General features: G+C 44.6%; 1 protein-coding gene across 1 annotated transcript in view; it reads right to left on the reverse strand.

The window, feature by feature from the left end:
- The window catches only part of LOC122921829 (tectonin beta-propeller repeat-containing protein 2-like), a 50,772-nt gene that overhangs the window by 14,120 nt on the left and 16,242 nt on the right, over positions 1 to 20,410 (reverse strand). Inside the window, exons 9-16 of the mRNA XM_044272087.1 lie at positions 13,241 to 14,055; positions 9,732 to 9,915; positions 9,357 to 9,530; positions 8,682 to 8,862; positions 7,694 to 7,835; positions 7,325 to 7,565; positions 6,041 to 6,130; positions 1,784 to 2,017 (exon numbers count right to left, since the gene is read on the reverse strand). Of these exons, the coding sequence (XP_044128022.1) occupies positions 1,784 to 2,017; positions 6,041 to 6,130; positions 7,325 to 7,565; positions 7,694 to 7,835; positions 8,682 to 8,862; positions 9,357 to 9,530; positions 9,732 to 9,915; positions 13,241 to 14,055 (2,061 nt within the window). The remainder of the gene's footprint in view (positions 1 to 1,783; positions 2,018 to 6,040; positions 6,131 to 7,324; positions 7,566 to 7,693; positions 7,836 to 8,681; positions 8,863 to 9,356; positions 9,531 to 9,731; positions 9,916 to 13,240; positions 14,056 to 20,410) is intronic.

A 20,410-nucleotide genomic window follows, 5' to 3' on the forward strand; every position in this document is an offset into this window, starting at 1 on the left:
TCCAAACTAATAGTTAATCCGGACATTTTATTAATCCAGATTATATATATGAGAGACATAATGATAATCAAAATTTCCTGTAATCCAATAAATTTCACTACACAACTGGACAGCTGTTATTTTTTCAATCATATTGTTAAAGGGCATCTGTCAGCAGTTTTGTCCCTATGACACTGGCTGACCTGTTACATGTGCGCTTGGCAGCTGAAGGCATCCGTGTTGGTCCCATGTTCATATGTGCCCGCATTGCTGAGAAAAGTGAGGTTTTAATATATGCAAATGAGCCTCTAGGAGCAACGGGGGTGTTACCATTATCGTCCATTCACACGTCCGTTTTTTCTTTCCTGATCTGTTCCGTTTTTTGCGGAACAGATCGGGACCCATTCATTTTCAATGGGTTCTGAAAGAAATCGGACAGCACAATGTGTGCTGTCCGTTTCCGTTGTTCCGTTCCGCATGTCCGAAAAACTATAAAACATGTCCTATTCTTTTCCGCAAAAATCGGATCCTGGTACAATACAAAGTCAATGAATCCGCAAAAAAGGGAAGACATTCGTATGTCATCCGTTTTATGCGGATTCCGTTCCTGGAAATTAAATCCTGCAAACAGAAACTTTTTTTATTTCACTTTTTTTTCAAAGAAATCCAAACAACTTTATTTGCTTATTGAAATTTATACATGTTTCCGGACGACATACGGAAACATTTTCAGGAACAACGGATCCGCAAAAAAACGGACCGAAATTCGGGATATAGAAAAATACTGACGTGTGAATGTAGCCTTACACCTAGAGCAGGGATAGCCAACCTGTGGCTATCCAGCTGTTGCAAAACTACAACTCCCAGCATGCGCAGGCTGCCTACAGCTATCAGCCTACAGCAGGGCATGGTGGGAATTGTAGTCTTACAACAGCTGGAGAGGCACAGGTTGGCCATCCCTGACCTAAAGGCTCTGCTCTCTCACTAACAGGGCCAGCTTAGAGGTTTTTACTGCCTGGTCTTGTCAAACAACGTGCAGAGGGCTCGGCAGTTGCAGAGAGAGCAGAGCCTCCAAGTTTAACGGCAACGCCCCCGTGCTCCTGTGAACAGCAGTGCGGCTTGTCCTCGTGCACGCAAGCTATCGGCCGGAGCCGCGCGCTTGGGAAGGAGGAAGCTGAAGATTGCACCATCTTCTATATCTCTTTGCAAAATTGAAACTGAAATAAACCGGAACAGGACTCAGACCAGATCACCAACGGCAAGTACCGGTTGCATTTCGTGTATTCTTTGGATTTGTTTTATGTCAGCGCTGGTTAGTCAAAGAAGCCAATTAGTTTCTTGTAACATAGGGTATTGGCAGTTAACCCTTGTAACTACGAACCAAGCAGCGACACAACTAATACAGTGTTGACTCCTTGTGGCGGCAGTTGCACTAATGTCAGCTTAAACTAACAGTCTGTCTCTTTTTTCTATGTGCCTCTGTTTTGTGACTTATTTTATGCAAATGAGCCTCTAGGAGCAATGTGGGTTGGTTCTAGTCCTAGGGGCCCTGTTCTCCCTCATGCTGATCGAGTGTTCACAGAATCCTACCTGGCCCTGTCAATCAGCATGATGGGGATATGGCCAGCGGAGGGAGAAAGGAGCCTCTAAGAGTAGGGGCAGCACCCCCGGGGCTCCTAGAGGCTCATTTGCATGAAATAAAAGTTCAGCCAGTTTAATAATAATGTTCCTGATGACAGAAGCCCTTAAAAAAGGGGTTGTCACCCAGCTTTTCCAGAAAGAGATATAATGCAAATAAACTTACCTAGCTGAGACAAATCCAGTTTTGTCCAATGCATTCCAGTAGGGCAATTCTTTGAGAGAGTGCGGATAAGAACCCCACCCTGGTTGTCTAGAGCCCACACAGCATCCGCGCAGGCCGACGCATGGATCATCTCCGTGTCTGGGGAAAGCTGGACTGTGGATGGTCTATATGGAGCAGTCAGGTCACTCAAGCAAAAGAGATCTTTTCTGCTTTGGGAAATCCATAGGACATTTCCTGCAAAAGCGACATTACCACATTGACACAAGCTTGCATTCATCTTAAAACTTCTGCAATTTCTTCAGACTTGGGTGTACATTAGTTATGCTGGAAAACTGTTTAGTCATGCTTAGGCCTCAAGCACTTGGCAAACCAAGGTTCTGCAGAATACAGACACTGTCCCCGTGTGCACGCTGCAGTTTTCTCACTTCTGTCACTAGAACTGGGTAGACTTGTAAAGAATAGGACATGTTCTATAATTTACAGAACTGCCACACGGATACAGATAGCACACACATGACATTCGTGTGGAGTCTATTTTTTACAGACCAATAGGAATGAATACGTGTGCAATCCGCAAAAAATGTGGATCCAAAATGCAGTTGTGTGCATGAGGCCTAAAACTGTTTGGCCTATTATAACGTGTATGCTATACACAGGATAGGGAATCACTAATCGCTAGAAAGAAGGCCTGTGTTCCCCCACTTGAATGAAATGGTGGGCACACATGTGCGCTGTCACTCCATTATCTCTGGCAGTCCCTTAGTGTTGAATGGAGCAACAGCAAATATACGTGTCTGCTGCTCCATTCGAACAGAGGAAGAAAGACCCTTGCCCTGGTGATCAGCGGCGACCGCGGCGATCAGACAGATTACCCATCCGGTGTATCCAGGGAATAGGTTATTAGACCACTCCCTTCTGTTACAAACTGTCTTATCACGGACCTGGCCCTCTCCCGGATCACATACAGGTCCTTCTAAAAAAATTAGCATATTGTGATAAAGTTCATTATTTTCTGTAATGTACTGATAAACATTAGACTTTCAAATATTTTAGATTCATTACACACAACTGAAGTAGTTCAAGCCTTTTATTGTTTTAATATTGATGATTTTGGCATACAGCTCATGAAAACCCAAATTTCCTATCTAAAAAAATTAGCATATTTCATCCGACCAATAAAAGAAAAAAAAGTGTTTTTAATACAAAAAAAGTCAACCTTCAAATAATGATGTTCAGTTCTGCACTCAATACTTGGTCAGGAATCCTTTTGCAGAAATGACTGCTTCAATGCGGCGTGGCATGGAGGCATCAGCCTGTGGCACTGCTGAGGTGTTATGGAGGCCCAGGAGGCTTCAATGCGGCGTGGCATGGAGGCAATCAGCCTGTGGCACTGCTAAGGTGTTATGGAGGCCCAGGAGGCTTCAATGCGGCGTGGCATGGAGGCAATCAGCCTGTGGCACTGCTGAGGTGTTATGGAGGCCCAGGATGCTTCACTGCGGCGTGGCATGGAGGCAATCAGCCTGTGGCACTGCTGAGGTGTTATGGAGGCCCAGGAGGCTTCAATGCGGCGTGGCATGGAGGCAATCAGCCTGTGGCACTGCTGAGGGGTTATGGAGGCCCAGGAGGCTTCGATAGCGGCCTTAAGCTCATCCAGAGTGTTGGGTCTTGCGTCTCTCAACTTTCTCTTCCCAATATCCCACAGATTCTCTATGGAGTTCAGGTCAGGAGAGTTGGCAGGCCAATTGAGCACAGTAATACCATGGTCAGTAAACCAGTTACCAGTGGTTTTGGCACTGTGAGCAGGTGCCAGGTCGTGCTGAAAAATGAAATCTTCATCTCCATAAAGCTTTTCAGCAGATGGAAGCATGAAGTGCTCCAAAATCTCCTGATAGCGGCTGCATTGACCCTGCCCTTGATAAAACACAGTGGACCAACACCAGCAGCTGACATGGCACCCCAGACCATCACTGACTGTGGGTACTTGACACTGGACTTCAGGCATTTTGGCATTTCCCTCTCCCCAGTCTTCCTCCAGACTCTGGCACCTTGATTTCCGAATGACATGCAACAGTCCAGTGCTGCTTCTCTGTAGCCCAGGTCAGGCGCTTCTGCCGCTGTTTCTGGGGAATGCGGCCCCTGTAGCCCATTTCCTGCACACGCCTGTACACGGTGGCTCTGGATGTTTCTACTTCAGACTCAGTCCACTGCTTCCGCAGGTCCCCCAAGGTCTGGAATCGGTCCTTCTCCACAATCTTCCTCAGGGTCCGGTCACCTCTTCTCGTTGTGCAGCGTTTTCTGCCACACTTTTTCCTTCCCACAGACTTCCCACTGAGGTGCCTTGATACAGCGCTCTGGGAACAGCCTATTCCTTCAGACATGTCTTTCTGTGTCTTACCCTCTTGCTTGAGGGTGTCAATGATGGCCTTCTGGACAGCAGTCAGGTCGGCAGTCTTACCCATGACTGCGGTTTTGAGTAATGAACCAGGCTGGGAGTTTTTAAAAGCCTCAGGAATCTTTTGCAGGTGTTTAGAGTTAATTAGTTGATTCAGATGATTAGGTTAATAGCTCGTTTAGAGAACCTTTTCATGATATGCTAATTTTTTTAGATAGGAATTTTGGGTTTTCATGAGCTGTATGCCAAAATCATCAATATTAAAACAATAAAAGGCTTGAACTACTTCAGTTGTGTGTAATGAATCTAAAATATATGAAAGTCTAAGGTTTATCAGTACATTACAGAAAATAATGAACTTTATCACAATATGCTAATTTTTTTAGAAGGACCTATATTATACTTTACAGACCGAACATTTAGGGTCAGTCACACCACCTCCTCGTCACATTCCCTCAAGGCTCTATCCTAGGACCCCTGCTCTTCTCAATCTACACCTTTGGCTTGGGACACCTCAGAGTCCCATTGCTTTCAGTATAACTTATGAGGATGACACAAATTTACTTCTCTGGTCCAGATATCACCACCTTACTATCCAGAATCCCTTCTTCTCCTCTTGCTTCCTAAAACTTAACATGAATAAAACAGAATTTATCATCTTTCTCCCATCTCACTGAAACTCCCAACAGACCTATCATGATTAATGGCTGCACACTCTGCCTGGTCAACCAAGTCCGCTGCGATAGAGAAACCTTTGGATTCTGCCCGGTCCTTCAAAATGCAAACCCAAGCCGCCTCCAACTCAAAAATACAGTATCTCCCGCATCAGTGCATTCCTCGGCCAGGAGTAGGCAAAAAAAATTCTTGTACATACCCTCATCATCTCCCACCTAGACTACTGTAACATCCTCCTATGTGGCCTTCTATCTAGCACCCTAGCACCGCTCCAATCTCTCCAACTCAGCTGCCGGTTATTCCACCTCTTACCCAGTTACTCCTCTGCCTTTCCCTTCACTGGCTCCCCACTAGCCATTGCCCAGAGAATTCAGTTTATAATGCTAAAGACTACATATACGGCCGTCCACAACCTGTCCCCTCCCTGCATCTCTGAGCTACTAATCTCCGATCCCCACAAGTAATCTCCTTCTCTACTCTCCTCTTCCCACAATCGACTCAAAGATTTCTCTCGTGCATCCCCCACACTCTGGAATTCTCTACCCCAACATATCAGACTCTCACCTACACTGGAATCCTTCGAAACCTGAAAACCCACCTCTTCTGACAAGCCTACAACCAGTGACCCTGCTGCCTCTATACCGCCATGACCAGCTGAACCCGCACCTACTGTGTCCTTCTCCCATACCATGTAGATTGTAAGCCCTCACGGGCAGGGCCCTCTCTCCTTCTGTACCAGTTTGTAACTCGTCTTGTTCATGCTTGGTGCAATTGTTTTTTATTATGTATGTGCCCCACTTATCATATGTACAGCTCCATGGAATGAAATCGCTCTATAAGAATAATATGAAATGTGACAACCCTTTTAAAAAGGGATATTCTGCACCTCCATGTTCAATGTGGCTCTGACCTCTGGGACACCATAGATATCAAGAATGAAGGGGATGCAGTGTTTGTGTAGTGCAGCACGGTTGTCTTATCTATTTCCTGCACAGCAAGGCTCCTATTTAGAGAGCTTCATTCTCAGGATCGTTGGGGTCCCAAGGGCTAGAGCCACATCAAAGAGATGCAGTCCTAGCGACATGCACTTTGTAAGATGGGAATAACCCTTTAACCTCTCATATTAAAAAGGTTTATCATCATAGTAGTACAGCCATAAAAGGATATTCCTGCCAATGTCTTCTGCTTACCTTCTCCACTTGGGGAAGTAGAAGAGAAAACATTTATCCATTTAGTGGTGGATGCCGTACCTCGTGGTACTATGTGATTCCAATATGTGCCTGAAAAAAATACAAAAATAAATAAATCTGATTATAAAGATCACTAGCCTTGTCCCACAACCCAGCTGGAAGTGTAAAAAAAAAAAACATATGAATGCGCTTTATTATATCATATTATAGAATACTTACAGTTAGCATTTACTGGATGTATGGTCTGCTTAATGGGGTTTTTGCATGAACAGCTCTTATGGCACACAGACCACAGAGACCTCCACAAATCTGGTCAGTGGTGGGGGTGGCCATTCTCACTTTGCTAGCCACACATCTGTCAATCCTGCTGATCAGACATTTCTAGCAGATCATACTGAAAAATCTTTTTAAAAAGAGAATCTACGATACTACTTCTTAAAGTGCAAATAAGACCCTTGGTGCAACGAGGGCATCAACGTTGCTCTTGTTGCACCCAAGTTCCACTCCTATCTGTGGCTAGCCTGTCAATCAAAGTAGGGAAGGAGGGGCTGGCCACAGAAAGGAGTGGAGCTTTGGTGCAACAAGACAAATGGTGATGCTCTCATTGCACCAAAGGGTTAATCTGCATATTAGGAAAAAAGTATCATAAGGCGGGAACGGAGCCTCCGATCAACAAAAGAAAAACTGCGTTTTAATCTGGAGATCTATAGCTAAGTGTCTGTGAAAACAGTCTGATAGCGAGGTCACTGGTGACAGATTCCCCTTAAGGGACAACTTCATTACAAACGTCCAGAGGAAGTTCTTATAGTGATGCCGAGGCTTCAGGAGCACAGCATTCATTTCTCAGTCTGAGATTTCATCTGCACTCAGACAATTATAAGCTCTGAGTGGTCATGCTCCATCATGGGTTTATCCTTTGATAAAAGTTGGCCATACCTATTAGATAAATGCTGGCCAGACTTGCAGATTTCTGCAGGACGGGCTGATCATCTAATATGTATACGGGTGTCCTGCTTCTCCCCCGATAGCAGATGTTGAGGGAACTATGGATGGAGCAGATGGATTTCAACCTGCTCAATCCTTTGTTCTCACAGGAGAGCCAGCAGATTAATCCCCTCTCCAAACTGAAATCACCGAAGCGCTGAGCCGAATCGAGCTTGTACAAATTAGAAGGAGCTGGGAGAAAGAGCTGTCTGCTGGACGATCAATTACCTACAGTGTATGGTGGCTTAGCAGTCCTAACGCACAGTACACGACAGAGCCATTAGGTCAAAGGACACTCACCTACAAGGTTCCCCTTTGCTACGTGAAACTCATTTTTGCCTGAAGTGATCCATACGCCGCTGCTGTTGACCCCCAGTAAACTGGGCTGGCACTGGGACTGCTGTGACCAGAATGTCATGCGAAGCTTATCAGCCACTTTTTCTACAGGCGCTTGGGCTACTGTGGCCACCGTCTGCGTGGCCTGGATTAAGGTTTGGAACAGGGTGTAGTGATCAAAGACGACGTAGTCTGTGATGCTGACCTGTAATACCACAAATTAAAATCGGGCATTAGTTGTAAAGGAAAATTCTGCTCCCATGGCAGCTGAATATTATGAAATCAACTTCTACCATCATAAAGCTTAAAGATTAGAAAAGACAAAGTGCCTACTTGCCACCAATGGTCATCTTCTCCTTGAGGCTTTTTGGAGGTGACTCCAGTTCTGAACCACAAGTTGCCGTTGGAGTCCAATGTCCAGACGGTCTCTTGATCCCCCAACGTCACGCAGACTGGTTCCAGGGCTTGTCTCTCACTGGAATTGTAAAAGGAGGATTTACCAGGTACACTGGAAGTTAAGGAATAGAATACATATTAAGCAGTGGAGGCGGGACGCACACTTCACATCTCGAGACACGGCCGCACTTATGTGGCTCTTTCCATTTAATTCAAAAATAGCCAAACACAATTACTCAGCTATTTTTGGACTCCTAGAAGTGAATGGGGAGAGACACACACACACAAACGTGGCCACTTTGACTGTGAGCTGGTGCCCCGTTTTCAAGATAAGAGGGTCCTAGAGATGGGATAAGCCCTTTAAAGGACCAGAGTGCTGGGGCCAAAAATGACCAGACACTTTTTTGCACATTTTGGGACCAAATAGATCCAATAGAGGCAGAGTCATTGCCTTAATTCTATGCAGGCCGCATAAAAGATGATTGAAGAGGTTTATAAGGTTGTTCCTATCATCTCAGGGTCCTGAAATGCACCTGACCTGCTCCTAATAGACAGCAGGAGCTCTAAAAAGAGGTTGGTGCACGTCAACCTTCAAATGGTGCAAGTCAACCTCTGTCCTTATCAGCTGTTATATTTTAGCATGTCTGCAGCTGATAACACAAATTATCACCTAAGCAATTCAATTTATAACTAAGGCCTCTCATGCACACAACCGTATTTTTGCTCTGTATCCGATCTGCATTTTTTGGCAGATTGAATGTGGACCTATTCATTTCCACAGGGGAGCAAAAGGACAAGGATAGGACATTTCTACAGGAATTTAAAATAAATAAAATGGTGGCATGCAGGCAGTCGGGATCAGTGTTTAGCGGACCACAAAACACGGTCGTGCACATGAGGTCTAAGCGGTAGTGTGCAGCATTACCTGATGAGGTCGCACTGCCAGACTTCACCCTCCGGAGAGAAGCTGCTAACTCCTTCCCTGTACAGGAGGCCATGCTGTTCAGTGAGGGCCCACACCACGTTATTTCTGGCTGTGATCTGAGACAATGGGCACGGGCAGTCAACTTTAACGGCTCTGGCACACGGGCGATCCACGCTGAGACCTGGTATAAAAAAACAAAAACATTAAAATAAAATGTAGAGGGTCATTTATGACCAAATCTACGCCGCTTTTTGGTGTATATTTGGCGCAAATTTTGTCTCAAAGGTGATTTGAGACCTATTCCCCTTCTACGCCATGTACACCAGTTCTAAGAAAAAAAAAAAAAAAGGGGGCATAGCGTGGGAGAAGGCGGCGGGCTGGCAGGCCCGTCTCATTTATAATTTTCGGCGCCAGTTTTTGGTGTAGAGCTAGCAAGGAAGTTGGCGTAGATTTAAGGTGGTTGTATGCCGGCAGCGGATGCGGCTAAGTTATGTAGAGGCGGGTGCTTCTGCATAACTTAGGCGCATCACGCTCCAGAGCAGGGTTATTAACGTCGGTCTGATTAAATGGCCCCAGTAGTATTTTAGTAATACAATAGCGTTGACAACACAGCCTATGAAATGATGGAGACCAGCACCATCATCACAGATAATACAGCAGAAAGTACCTATATACCTGTCTGTATGTACAAGTCTCCATTCGTTCTGATAATCCAAGCAGTGTCGTCACTCAGAGCTACAAATGAGGCCTGAGGGAGAGCCTCGTACCAGTGTCTTTTCCCTTTAATGGTCACTTTCCCACAAGCGAAGGCCTTGTCCGTCTTCTGCTCGATCTTCCACAGCAGGTTTCCTACACGCAGAAATGATTGCGCAATGTTATTAAACTGCTTGCCTAATATATGACAAATACTTGACATATGTTAGGCAATTGCTATTCATGCAATGCAGACAGACATTTTTACTGCAGGCGTGAAACTCGTACTAGGATTACATTGGCATTAATTATCTTCGTTATAATGCTGTGGGGTGCAGACAGTGGAGACTGACCAACCTGAAGGAGACACTGCCACCTGCTGGACAGAGTCTTCAAACCTCTGCCATCGCAGGCCGGCTCCGGGCAGAGGACTGCAGTACAGGGACCCCTTGTAGTCCAGACACCAGACGTACTTCTCAGACACGACTAAGCTTAGGATGCCGCTAGCAGGTCCTGAGTAAACCATCCAGCTCTCCGCCAGCTAAAAGAGGCCACAGAAATAGGTTATACAATAGATTAAAACGGAGGCAAATCACTTTGAGGAGGGGACTGAGGCAATAACGAAAACTTAAAATAAAATCACCGCCTTCAGGATGAAATGACTAAACACCCACTTAAAGGGAACCTGTCGCCGGGATTTTGGGTATAGAGCTGAGGACATGGGTTGCTAGATGGCCGCTAGCACATCTGCAATATCCAGTCCCCATAGCTCTGTGTGCTTTTATTGTGTAAAAAAAACCCGATTTGATACATATGCAAATTAACCTGAGAGGAGTCCTGTCCCTGACTCATCTCACTTACAGGACTCCTCTCAGGTTAATTTGCATATGTATAAAATCGGTTTTTTTTTTACACAATAAAAGCACACAGAGCTATGGGGACTAGGTATTGCGGATGTGCTAGCGGCCATCTAGCAACCCATGTCATCAGCTCTATACCCAAAATCCCGGTGACCGGTTCCCTTTAAAGGGGTTCTCCGGTATTTTGATACCCTGCCGATCAGCTGTTTCTCTGGAAGTAGGTACTAAATCTACATTACAATGGTTACTGCGATGTTACTCCTGTTCACCATCTCAAATAGCTTATTGGTGGGGGGTGCTGAGTATCTGACCCCCGCCAATCGGATACTGGTATTAAATGGGAGTCGCCAGGATCGTGGACTATTACCTACAGTAATACACGAGTAGTATTGCACATAAGTCGTCCAGATCTCTGCATTTTATCTTCCCACTGCAACCTGTTCCTTGGCTGTCGGCGGTAAGAGATGTGCCCATCTGGACTGCTGTGCACATGAACGCTCTCCATTGTGTCAGCACAACAGTCCAGACGGTGGATTTCAGCACTGACAGCGGGAAACGGGGGTCAGTAGGAAAACAAATGTCAATCTGGACTCCTTTTGTGCACTACTACTCATATTACTGCAGATAATACTCCAGAAGCAAGGTTGACTTTAAAATATTATAAAATCCCTTTAAGGCAGCGACTTTTAGGGGCCTTAAGGAAGCGACATTTCTTTTCATTCCTCTCTGCTTTCCAATTGGCATAACTATTTTGCTATCAACATGCTTGTGTTTGCAGATAAATTGTATATTTCTAATGGCATCCTCATTTCAGGCTACATGAAAGGGGGGGGACTAACTCTCCTTAGGCCTCTTTCAGAAGGGCGTTGCGGTAAAATGTGCGGGTGCAATGTGGGAACACACACGATTTTTCCGTGCGAGTGCAAAACATTGTAATGCATTTTGCACTCGCATGAGAAAAATCGCGCATGTTTGGTACCCAAACCCGAACTTCTTTACAGAAGTTCGGGCTTGGGATCTGTGTTCTGTAGATTGTATTATTTTCCCTTATAACATGGTTATAAGGGGAAATAATAGCATTCTGAATACAGAATGCATAGTACAATAGCGCTGGAGGGGTTAAAATAATAATAATTCAACTCACCTTAGTCCACTTTCTCGCGTAGCCGGCATCTCCTTCTGTCTTCATCTTAGCTCTCTGTAGCAACAAGGACCTTTGGTGACGCCACAGTCATCACATGATCTTTTACCATGGTGATGGATCATGTGATGACTGGAGTGATGTCACCACAGGTCCTGTTGCTGCACAGAGCTAAGATGAAGACAGAAGGAGATGCCCGGCTTCGCGATCAAGTGGATTAAGGAGAGTTAAAATGTATTTTTATTTTTTAACCCCTCCAGCGCTATTTTACTATGCATTCAGTATGCTATTTTCCCTTATAACCATGTTAGAAGGGAAAATAATGATCGGGTCTCCATCCTGATCGTCTCCTAGCAACCGTGCGTGCACTTCCTTGCGGATGCTTGCGATTTTCACGCAACCTCATTCATTTCTATGGGGCCTGCGTTACGTCAAAAACGCACCAAGAGGAGCATGCTGCGATTTTCATGCAACGCACAAGTGATGCGTGAAAATCACCGCTCGTGTGCACAGCCCCATAGAAATGAATGGGTCAGGATTCCACGCGGAATACTCGCCCGTGTGAAAGGGGCCTTAGGGAGAGAGCGCCTTATTCAGCGTGAGGAGACATAGGTCGTACATGCTCCTCTAGAATTCTGGGAGGGAAGGGATGCAAATGAGCTCTTAACAAGCTCCGCCTCTAATGCCACCTGATGTCAGGCAGCTATCCTATAAGTCAATGTTCAGCTCTTTAACTAAGCCTTGTGACATGACTTAGATATTAAATAAGCCAGCACCTCATCTGCAGACAGCTGTTTCGGGGCGATTGCCCCTCATCAGTGCAGAGCAGAGAGTACTGGCTTGCTGGGTGAGAGGCCTGTCAGGGTTAGGGGGGGTACCATCTCTCCTTAGGGAGAGAGCACCTTAAAGGCATTGAACAACTTAAATTTTATGTGGAAGTCAATTTAATTGCGCAATACTATGAATGAGGCATTGCAAATGTATGGAGTAGTAGGAATCTCTAAGAAACCAGAGGTATATGGCGGTATAAGGTTCCCACAGAAGTCTATGGGTGCCCCATTACTGATCCATGCAACTCAGAATATGACTATGTACATGAGGACTTAGAGGGCTATTCCATAAATGCCTGTGTAACTCTCTCACCTATCAAGAGAATGTTGGTCCCAGGCCCCCTCCCTATATGCCTGCGGGGCTCTCCTCTGAAGTCTACAATCCTGCACCTAAAAAGGTCTTTCTGCCACAGTCTGTGGTTATCTTGGGATAAACCCATACAACAAAGTTTATGCCCAATCGGGACAGTTCCAAGAAAATATTGACTGTATATACTGGATTTTCGCCCGATAAGACGCAGTCCCCCCCCCCCCCAAAGTGTGTGGGGGGGGGGGGGAATGTCACTGCGTCTTATGGGCTGAACACTAATGAGCGCTTCCATTAGGGAAGCGCTCATTAGTATCGGAGGCTCTGTACTCACTGCTTCCTGGTCCTCGGCTGTTTGCTGCGCACTCTGATCTCACGCTGTGCGCGTGTCGGGTCACAGCACAGCCATGGCAGGGAGAAGAGCACGTTCACAATGAGGAGCTGCGGCGTCCGGAGCAGAAGAGGTACATTTTTTTTTTTTTTTATTTGCTGTGGCATCTAAGGTCCTTTTAAAATTGGGGGTCTGATCTGAGGTCTGATTAAGGGTCTTATTAACATTGGGGTCTGATTGGTGCTGTGAGCCAAGGTCTGATTAAAATGGGGGGTGTGATTGCTAGCCTGATCTGAGGTCTAAAAAATATATTTTTTTTATTGTCCTCCTCAAACCTAGGTGAATCCTATAGGCCGGTGAGTCTTCTAGAGCGAAAAATACGGTAATGCCCACCTACCTGTTCCGATTTCAGTAGAGTGCTTTCTTCTTGCATGGAACGTGACAGCTCTTGGGATACGGCCATCTCTCCCACGCTGACATCAGAGGAAGAGTGTGGTATCCTGTGACCATAGATATCTTCATCATCACTGGACCCCAAGGAATGCTCGTAGTCAGGTCTATAATTTTTAATGGCTTCTGTAGAGTCCTTAGGTATAGAGTGGGCATTTTGACAGGCATTCTCCCCAATAGAACTTGAGGGTATAGGGCACTGGGCATTTGACGCTTCTTGCCCTTCATAGATTTCATCCTTGTTACGGTCTAGGGATTTAGTCTCTATCGAGTCAATGCTCAAGTGTGAGCCCACCTGTAACTCCGCACTTGGCCGTCCTGAGCTAGTGACATCCTGCGTCTCCTTTGTGGGACATTTCTGGGTAGCATCACCTCGTTCGTCTGCTGCAGCCGGCTCAGAGCAGTGATTTACAGGCAATGTGTGAGTGTCGGATGACGAGATGGAGACTCCGTCAGACGCTGTTGCTTCGCTATTCTTCATGCTTCCATTAGAGTCTTTGTCTTCTTCCCCATGGTAGGAATTGCTCTCGCTCTCCATATCAGGAGCTGGAGATTCAGAAGTGTGGGTTGTACTGAAGACGCCTGAAGTGTTGTCATCACAGTGAAACTTGCCGCTGACCAGACTCTCCTGAGAGCTGAAATGCTCCGCACTGCCACTGGTTAAGCCCATCGTGGTGGAGGAAAAGTAAGAGGTTAAAGAGAGAGGACTGTCCACGCTCGGCGTGCTCTCAAGAGAGCCGATGTGACTCCTGGAACAGTTTTCTGGAGGACAAAATTGAAGAAAAACTGAAAAGTTAAAAACTGTATAATTTACCATTTCCTTCTTTTATAATTTTCCTCTTTTTAGGGTACAAACTTAATGATAAAAATCTATATTTAAAGGTTTTTTACTCTAGTAAATTTATATGTTGGGCTAAAATTGTGATAGAGACATTGGAATTAATGGTGCTCGATGTCCACAAAAATGTAGAAATAGGGGGGCAGATGAGATGTTTAAAAAGTGGCAAATTATGATACACGTGTAGCAAGAAGCGTTAATGTGAACCTTATTATAGGCGCTGTACACAGGAGACTTGATACCAAGTAGCGATTGTGGGCCGGAACATGTGGGAGTGACAGTGGTGGGATGCTGTTCAGGACCCACCTCCTGCACGGGGATGTCAGCAGGATGAGAAGCGCTGCTTGGGACACGCGATGGAGCATGCGATCTGACCTGTGGTGATGGAGCATGTGATCTGACATCACCACAGGTCCTTTAGCCCACAGCTTAAAGAAGAGACCGACCGGGAACTACGCGATCAAGAGGATAAGGCGAGTTAACTTTTTTTTAACCCTTCCAGCACTATTATACTAAGCATTCTGTATTCAGAATGCTATTATTTTCCCTTATAACCATGTTATAAGGGAAAATAATACAGTGAATAGACTGTCACCTAGAACCCATGCGTGAAAATCGCACCGCATCCGCACTTGCTTGCGATTTTCATGCAACCCCATTCATTTCTATGGGGCCTGCGTTACGTGAAAAACGCAGAATAAAGAGCATGCTGCGATTTTCACGCAACGCACAAGTGATGCTTGAAAATCACCGCTCATAGAAATGATCAGCCCCATAGAAATGAATGGGTCGGTATTCAGTGCGGGTGCAATGTGTTCATCTCACGCATCGCACCCGCGCGGAATACTCGCCCGTGTGAAAGGGGCCTAAGACCTAAAATTCATGGTTAAAAGAACGGTCCCATTGATGAGGTTGGTAGGATCGATGTAAAGTATCTCAGGATGGCAGGAGGTTACTATTAAAAATCATGTAAAAATAATAAAAATATATGCTTTTGTATGTATAATAAATAGTGCATGGAAATAAAATGATAATTTTTTTGGGGGAAAAAAAGATGTATGGTACCCCCATTACTGGTGTGTGTACAGGCCATGAGTTAAAGCACTAAATATTTGCATGGCTACACATTTCCTGATGACGTGTATTGCAGTCATCATCGTCACATATTATAGATGGTGTAAGCACTTTTTAGGGCGACTATGATTATGTGTAGTGCTGTCGTCCTAGTCTCATTCAGACAGTGTGGTGCGAGAGTATCTAATTGGTACATCCAGTAAACCTCTCTTTTTTGTAGGTTGCTGAACCTATTGACTGGGTTTTCTGGTATATAAATCAACCTCATCAACCTTCCTATGGTCTCTAGATACTTCCAGATATCTCATCACAACTCGTCGTATAGAATTCTTCTTTTTTGTTTTTCGGGTTATTACAAAGTGATGGCAGCACTATTTCCTGGTTTCTATGGAAGTCGGACACTACCATCGCAAGAAAACCTGGATCAGGTTTAAGAATCACTCTGTCGTCTATGATAGTTAAGTATGGATGTCTGGTAGAGAGGGCTTGAATTTTCCCTACTCTTCTAGCCAATGTAAGTGCTATGAGGAAAGCCGTCTTGAAAGAGCATCTTAGGCTACTTTCACACTGGCGTTTTGGTTTTCATTTGTGAGATCCGTTCAGGGCTCACAAGCGTCCAAAAAGGATCAGTTTTGCCCTAATGCATTCTGAATGGAAAAGGATCCGCTCAGAATGCACCAGTTCGCCTCCGTTCCGTCTCCATTCTGCTTTGGAGGCTGCTTGCAGCGTTTTGGTGTCAGTCTGACGAAACTAAGCCAAACGGATCTGTTCCGACACACAATGCAAGTCAATGGGGATGGATTTGGCACAATAGAAAACGCATCCGTCCTCTATTGACTTTCAATGGTGTTCAAGATGGATCCGTTTTGGCTATGTTAAAGATAATACAAACGGATCTGTCCTGAACGGATGCATGCGGTTGTATTATCTGAACGGATCCGTCTGTGCAGATCCATGACGATCTGCACCAAAAGCGAGTGTGAAAGTAGCCTAACTGACATCCTCGAACGGCTTGAAAGGACTTTTTGTTAGACCCTTGAGTAATATGTTTAGATCCCAAGTTAGGATTCTAGGTCTAACAAAAGGTTTTAAGCTGCCCTGAAAAATCTCTTAATCCACCTGTGCTCAGCTAGTCAAAAGAAGGCACTCTTGGCTGAAACCTGCACCTTCAGGGTCAAAGGACGCAAGCCTAAATCTAACCCCGGTTGTAAAAAATCTAAAATCTTCTGAATGTTTGGGGTGGATTGATCCATCTCTCCATGTCCCCACCATGAGCAGAACTTCTTCCATGTTTTGTTGATAAATCACAGATGTCACCTAGCTTTCAGAGCGCGGTGACCTTCTGACAACCCCTGGCTCCTTAGATTTTCCGATTCAGGCTGTCAGCCTGGGCATGGGTGTATTACCGCCCCCCCCCCCCCCCCCCCCCCGAGTCATCAGGTCTTTTCTGGCAGGGAGTACCCACGGATCCGATGCAGCTACGTTTTTTAGGGTCGAGAACCAACTTAGTTTTAGCCAGAATGGGGTTATTAAAATAAGATTTGGCCTGTTGAAGATAATCTTTTGGATTACTTTCAGGATTATCTGGAATCAGGGAAAAGCATAGGCCAGCTTTCAATCCCAAGTGAGGGAGAATGCATTCACTGCCCACGGTTTGTCTCTTGGGTTTAGGTAGCAGAATTTTTTGACTTTTGCGTTTAACCCCGAGGCAAATAGGTCTATGACCAGGAAGCCCCACTTCCCTACTATGAGGCTGAATGGTCACTGAATCCAGAGACATTCTCCCTGGTCTAAGGTTTTCCTGCTCAAAAATCCGCCACCTGATTTTGAGAGCCTTTTAGATGTACTACCGATATTTAAGTTTTCTCCGGCCCAAGAAAATATTTTCACTGTCAGCTTCATTAACAGTTTTGATCTTTACGTGATGACCCTTTATAAGTTATAAGAACCAATGCAGCTATTGTCGTCTCCCATACAGCTCTTAATTCCCTGAAGTTGGACGATTGATTTTCTATAACTTCTGGCCAAAGCCCCTGAAAGAGTCTTCCTTCTACATTTAAACCCCATCCTGTTTTGCTGGCGTCTGTCAGGATTTGAACGAAAAGAGTCTTCTGCCAGGTCACTCCATTTACTAGATTTTTTTGATTGGGTCCACCATACGAGAAGTTTTTATGAGATGTGGAATACGTATTTTCTTGTCTAAGGAAGTCTGTTTCTTGTCCCAGCATCTCAGTAACCATAGCTGGAGAGTCCTGAAGTGAAACTGAGCCCAAGGGACTGATGTTATGTATGACGTTACTAGGCCTAGAAGGCTCATTGCCTCTCTGATGGAGCATAGATTCCTTTTTGGAACCTTTGGACCTTTTCTTTTAGATCTGCTGTCTTTTTTTTCTGGAACAAAGGAAGATTGTTTTTGAGAATCCAGATGAATTCTTAAAAATGTTATTTTTGTTTGGGGAAGAAGGCAAGATTTTTTTAAATTTACAACCCATACCAAATCCTCTAGTAGGGATAGGACGTATTTTAGGTCTCTTTCCATCTTTTCCCCGGAGTATAGTATTATCATTAGACCTCCTTTTGGGTAGCTCCACCTTCCAGTTTTCCCTTTCCCCTGTAGGGTCTGTCTCTCCCCCCATAGGGAGAGAAGGAAAAATTTCTTTGAGGTTTCTCTTCAGGAAACCCTTTTTTCTTAATCAGTCGCTTTTTCCAGGATTCTGTCTAGAACTGGTCCAAGACATATTCCCTGGAAAAAGCGATGGAACAGAGCTTCATTTATGAAGCCTTGTCACCCGACCACGACTTCATCCAAAAGGCCCTTCTAGCTGAGTTAGGTTTGCTGCCACGGAAGCAGCACTTTCTCAGCCGAGGAGGCATCTGCTAAGAAGGCTGTGGCAGATCTTAGAAGAAGCAGAGAATCTATAATTTCCTCTCTGGGTTTTATTTTTTAGATGGTTTTCTAGCTCGTTTAACCACAAGTGCATAGATCTCGCCACCGAAGTTGCTGTAATGTTGGTCTTGATACTGTACATAGCTGCTTCCCGCGCCTTACGCAGGAGACTATTTGCCTTTCTCTCCATTGGGTCCCGCAGCTGGGAAAAATCTTCAAATGGTAGGGAGGTCTTTTTGTTTACCTTCGCTACCTGCACATCAATCTTAGGAATATCGTCAAACAATTTTGACCCGGAGTGATCAAACAGGAGCCGGTTTCTAAATTCTCTCGAAATACCCAGGCGTTTCTCTGGTTCTGACCATTCGTCTAGAATCATCACTTTTATATTCTCATTTATGGGGAAGACTTTTGATCTTTTAGTTCTTAACCCCCCCGAACATCTCTTCCTGTATTGAGTGTGGCGTCTGGACCTCTTGAATGCCCATTGTGGCCCTTACTGCTTTCAGTAGGTCCGCCATTTCCTCAGAAGAGAAGTAGAATTTTTTTGCATCTTCTACAATCTCCCCTTCAGAAAGGGGGTCGTCGTCCTCCCTCCGCCTTGAAGGCTCGGCTTAGTCTATTTCATCCTCTGATTCGGAGAAGGAAGGGACCGCCATTTTTTTGTCTCTTTGGAGGAAGAGGACCCGGACTGGCGTCTTTTAGTAAGGTCAGGGAGGATTTAACTTCATCACGAATTAGTGTCCTAAGTTCCTCCATCATTGATGGTTGTTGCTCTCTCAACGTCTGAAAAAACTTCCTGAGCATTATTTTAAAAAATTGTACAAGGAATGTATTTCAAACACGAGATGCACTTAACACTCTTTTTGGGTCTTTTTTTGCGCCTCCATAGCACCCTATTGAGAAGAGGGGAACAATCAGCCAATATACCCCTCTGGTAAACATAGTGTATAATCAGGAATATCCTAGCACCAAGTAATCCAAAACAATATAATAAAGCCCAAAAGATCAACACACATAAACCAACTGGCAGCTTTAAATGTGGAACTAGACGTTGTTTGTGCTGGAAGGTTATTACACATAACCGTACCAGCTTCACCTCAAAGAAAAATGGATCCACCTTTGAAATCAAACATTACATGACATGTCAGAGCAGTTATGTAATATAACTAATTGAATGCAAATGCGGGCTTTAATTTCTTGGTCGCACCTCGCAACCTTTGCACTGCCGTGTGAACCAGCACAGATATAACATACAGAGACAATATTCCAAACACAGCGTGTCTAGACGTTGTGCATCCACACCTGAAAAAGGAAACCACCCACTAATAATCACCCCAATTGATTACCGTATATACTCGAGTATAAGACGAGTTTTTTGGCACATATTTTTGTGCTCAAAAAGCCCCCTCGTCTTATACTCGAGTCTAGGTCTTGATTGCGAAAATTTGCAAAAATAAATAAAATAAAAATTCGCATTTAAATTTTCGCATAAAAATTCGCATGAACTGGTATTTTCCCGAAAATCTAATATTCGCTTTAGTTGGTTTTTGTACTGTTAAAGTTATTGTTGATACCATATTGTTTTTCTTTGAAATAAATATTTAAAAACCTTTAACCTACTGATGCCTCAATTAATGTAATTTTATTGGTACGGTATCTATTTTTATTTTTGAAATTTACCAGTAGCTGCTGCATTTCCCACCCTAGTCTTATACTCGAGTCAATAATTTTTCCCATTTTTTGGGGGTAAAATTAGGGGCCTCGGCTTATATTCGGGTCGGCTTATACTCGAGTATATACGGTATATACCAGAAAACCCATTCAATAGGTTTAGCAACTTACAAAAAGAGAGGTTTACTGGATGTACCAATTAGATGCTCTCGCACCACACTGTCTGAATGAGATTAGTAAGACCATCCTCTAGGACATGGATGCTCAACCTGCGGCCCTCCAGCTGTTGTAAAACTACAACTCCCATCATGCCCTGCTGTAGGCTGTCTGGGAATGCTAGGAGTTGTAGTTTTGCAACCGCTGGAGGGCCGCAGGTTGAGCATCCCTGCTCTAGGACGACAGCACTACACATTTATAGTCACCCAAAAAAGTGCTTACACTATCTATAATAATTATGTGACGATGACGACTGCAATACACACCATCGGGAAATGTGTAGCCATGCAAGTATTTAGTCCCTTTCCCTCATAGCCTGTACACACACCAGTAATAGGGGTACCATACATATTATTTTTTTCCCAAAAAAACACTTATCATTCTTTTATTTCCATGCACTATTATACATAAGAAGCATATTTTTACAT

Source organism: Bufo gargarizans, chromosome 11 (genome assembly GCF_014858855.1).
Source record: "Bufo gargarizans isolate SCDJY-AF-19 chromosome 11, ASM1485885v1, whole genome shotgun sequence".
In the NCBI taxonomy this organism is placed as follows: Eukaryota; Metazoa; Chordata; class Amphibia; order Anura; family Bufonidae; genus Bufo; species Bufo gargarizans.